The 3,573-nt window shown below is 49.1% G+C and overlaps 1 protein-coding gene across 1 annotated transcript; it reads right to left on the bottom strand.

Annotated features, from left to right (window-relative positions):
* Positions 1-2,431: 2,431 nt before the first annotated feature.
* Positions 2,432-3,345, bottom strand: LOC124677743. Its single transcript, XM_047213704.1, has one exon. It carries the CDS (start codon positions 3,089-3,091, stop codon positions 2,789-2,791), a length of 303 nt encoding a protein of 100 aa, XP_047069660.1. The 5' UTR covers positions 3,092-3,345; the 3' UTR covers positions 2,432-2,788.
* Positions 3,346-3,573: the final 228 nt, after the last annotated feature.

The following is a 3,573-nucleotide window of genomic DNA, read 5'->3' as shown; positions in this document are numbered from 1 at the left end:
CGTATGCACTATGTCCGTGTATATTTGTACCAGTGTTTATACCTAACACCTCATCCACTTGTAATCAACTGATCTATTCATCTATATAATGGAAAGGTACGGCCTTCACATGTGTGCCAAGTCTCCCACAACCAATCTACCCTATATTGTTTTACACAAAGAAGGGGAATGGCATCCACGGTTCTCATTGTCACTGGCATCGGACCAGCCGTTAAGGCTTTCACCCGGCCAACCGCTTCTCCCATCTCACACCTTGCGAAAACATAGCTTTGGAACGAGTCCTCAATCATCCCCAGCAGAGAGAAGACTCCTAGCGCCTAGAGAGGACTTCAAGGAGCTGAAGACGAAGCATGAACAGGTCAGAGATGCAGAACAAACATAAGATACTCCGGAAGTGAAAGTTAGTACCACTGCAAAGGCTGAGAGAACATGCCACATCACAGGAACAATTCTCCTAGGGCCCGCTAGGATCCGAAAGGGTAGAGGGAGGAGGTGATGAAGGTAGGTTCGGTGCATGCTGCGAAGACGGACAACGAAAATTACTCATGGGTGACGAGGGGGGAGGGGGGCGAGACCTCTTCTCCGACGTCGATGGCATTGCAGGTCTCCCTAAGAGCTCATCACAAATCCCCAAATACATCCACTTCACTCACCACCGCACCACTCCGGCAGGAAGAAACAACCTGGAACTCGCATCAAAGCAACCAACCTTGTGAAGCACAATCGCCGAACTCGGAGGCCAACTCCACCCACACACGGCCACACACCTCGACATCTGAAAAAAACAGAATAGTGAACCCACACAACACCAATGGATAAGCGCGGCCCACAACCATCCGCCGGTAACGATCAACCAGCAGACAATCATATCCAAGCTGTAGCTGCACGTTACAACAATGCCCGACGACCGCACAAAGCACCATGGGAAACCCTCCATCGAACTGCTACAGCACACCAGTGTAGAGGTAACCGCCGACCTAAACCAGAGGTTCCCATTGGCCCAAGGAAGATACGGGTTGGCAACAAGGCCATATATTGTTCAGAGTAGCATGAGGCGGTGCAGCAGCCGAAGACACAGTTGAGAGGCAAGGAAAAGGAATACGACAACGGAGGTCACAGCGAGAAGACGTGGGGAAGGACATACCAGACACCACCGCAGGGAGAGAGGGAAATCACCAGCGATATCCGCACGGAGGCCTATCACGACGCCCTTCGTCCATACCACCGTTCTGAGAGCCCGAGACCCGAGAAGAACCATAACACCGCTGCCCCTTCACCGGCGCAGCGCATATTTGTCAATAAGTGGCCTCTAGAGGCGACTAGGGGGGAACAAGGTGACGGTGGGTTCCCCGATCAACCCCATGTTGCAGATTTGGGGAAGGAGGAGATTCATTAACCCGCTGACGACTGGGCCCATGAACAGAATTGTCGGTCTTTCCTAACTCATCTGGTGGAGCTAAGGTATGTGTCTAACACTCTACAATTCATTTGTGTATATGTACCAATGTGTATGTGTTGATTATTTGTTTGTATCTTTTAATGTTAGTTCACAAATATGAACTTATTAGTTGGACCAACTGTCCTTATAGGGTTTCAAAGAAGGCCCGATCCGTCAGCCTCCTAATTAAAATCAGTTAGGTTACTCATAATACTTATTAAGCAAACTAATCTACATTAAATTAGATAATGATTTCGTGGATCTGGCGATGCGACTTGCAACTTTACGCCTTGGCATGGTGTCAAGCATAATGGTAGAAAAAGAGTGTGACTATGTCCACTACTAGATGAAGTCATCAAATTTGATTTTTATAATTAATAAGTAGCATGAATCACGAATTAAATCTAATTGTTCAAATAATTTTTGTTAGTTGCATTCCCGCTTGTAGATAAAAAAATCTCAATTGCAATTTTACTTGTAACTGAAAAAAATTCAGTTGCAAACTAACTTACAACTATGTACTCCCTCCGGTCGGATTTAATTGACGCGGAGGGAGACCTATCCATGCATGTTTTTAGGGAGGGATGGCGTCGATTAATTAAGTCAGAGGTAGTATGTGGGTGTGTCTATGTCTCAGTTGACTGAGATTTTCTTAAGTCTCAGTCACCTCAGAAAAGTGCAACTGCAGTTCAAAGAAAAGTGCAACTCAGTTCAGTTGCACATTTCTGATAGAAAAGTGCAATTGTACTTTTTTAACAGAAAAGTGCAACTCAAACATTTTTTTGTAAATGACTTAGACTTAAGAAAATCTTCAGATGACTGAGACATAGCAAAATCGTATGTATAAATCAGGATGCTATCTAACAGTTTTGGACTTAAACCTGGTTGTCAGCCGCAAATGCCAAAAAAAATACGCCTATAAGAGCCGCGGTGGGTTCCCTCCTTTTCGGAATATAAAATGCGTTTTGTCAATGAAACCTGTAGATATTCTCCTTTAGTTCAAAGGTTGGCACCAAGTGTCTATCTGCATTTAATTTCAGATACATCTGAAGAACTCGGCCAGATCATGATCCGGGAGTGACATGTCGTGCAAACCGAGCATCTCCTGATTTTAGCTTCTTCGCATTTCACAAAACACCATTTCTCATTACAATGAGCTGATGACCGCAGCCGACGAAAGCAGGGGAAAAGAAACGGAAGAACTACGGTGCCTAAACTATGTGCAGCAGGATCGAAAGGAATTTCTGAACGAACCTATCCAAGAAGCAAGAAGCACCTCCGCCGAAACGGAAGAAGTACGGTGATGTGCACCGCCAGATGGCCAGAATCAAACAGATCCACCGACATCGATCAGTAGGAGATGTCGACGAGGGAGATCATGGCGTGCGCGAGGAGCCGCTCCGCCGACCGTCCCTGCACGCCGACGCCGCGGAGGTCGTAGTAGGAGTTGCGGTGGTTGCCGGCGGCCAGGTACTCGCGCAGCTCGGCGGCGTAGTGCGACGCCGCGGCCCGGAGCGTTATGCAGACGCGCGGCACCTGGCGCAGCTGCGGCAGCGCGAGGTTGAACGGCCACAGCAGCACGGCGAGCTTGAACGCGTGCATGAACCCGCACGCCGCCGCCGGCACGGCCAGTAGCACCACGTGCACCACCATCGTCGTCTACCTCCGGTTGCCTCTCCTGCTTCTACATGGCCGATCCCTCTGCCATGACACTGCTACTCTTGAGGTCAGGTGGCGCTGCTGATCAACTAGGATGGCGAGGATGTAGTAGTACTAACAATGGCCGGCGATGGCGTGGGGATCGAGGCTCGTTTTGTACTGGAACGGAATGGACTCAATCATATAGAGGTCATTTGCTGTTGCTTAGCGTGCGATTATGTATGTTTGCCGCGAATGGAAATTGCGAGACACTTGGCGCGCGTGAAAATAATAACCTGGCGTGGCACGCGATGGGCCAACCGCCGGCCGATCTCGATCGACATTCCGCCGTGCCTCGCTGGCGTCTGCGTCGACGCACGTCCTTGTCGCCGTCATAATAGGCCGTGTGCGGCCCACTTCCAACCAAGCATTTCGCATTGAGCCAGCCGCGTATCGCCTCTGATGAACTGCAAGCGGAGCTGAATATACTGTCGAGA

This window comes from Lolium rigidum, chromosome 7 (assembly GCF_022539505.1).
Source record: "Lolium rigidum isolate FL_2022 chromosome 7, APGP_CSIRO_Lrig_0.1, whole genome shotgun sequence".
NCBI lineage: Eukaryota > Viridiplantae > Streptophyta > Magnoliopsida > Poales > Poaceae > Lolium > Lolium rigidum.
The sequence above is the reverse complement of the archived record's forward strand: the minus strand, read 5'-3'. Positions and strand labels throughout refer to the sequence as shown.

Coding starts and splice junctions, on each gene's coding strand:
- LOC124677743 (XM_047213704.1), bottom strand. CDS start 3,091: ATGGTGGTGCACGTGGTGCTACTGGCCGTGCCGGCGGCGGCGTGCGGG.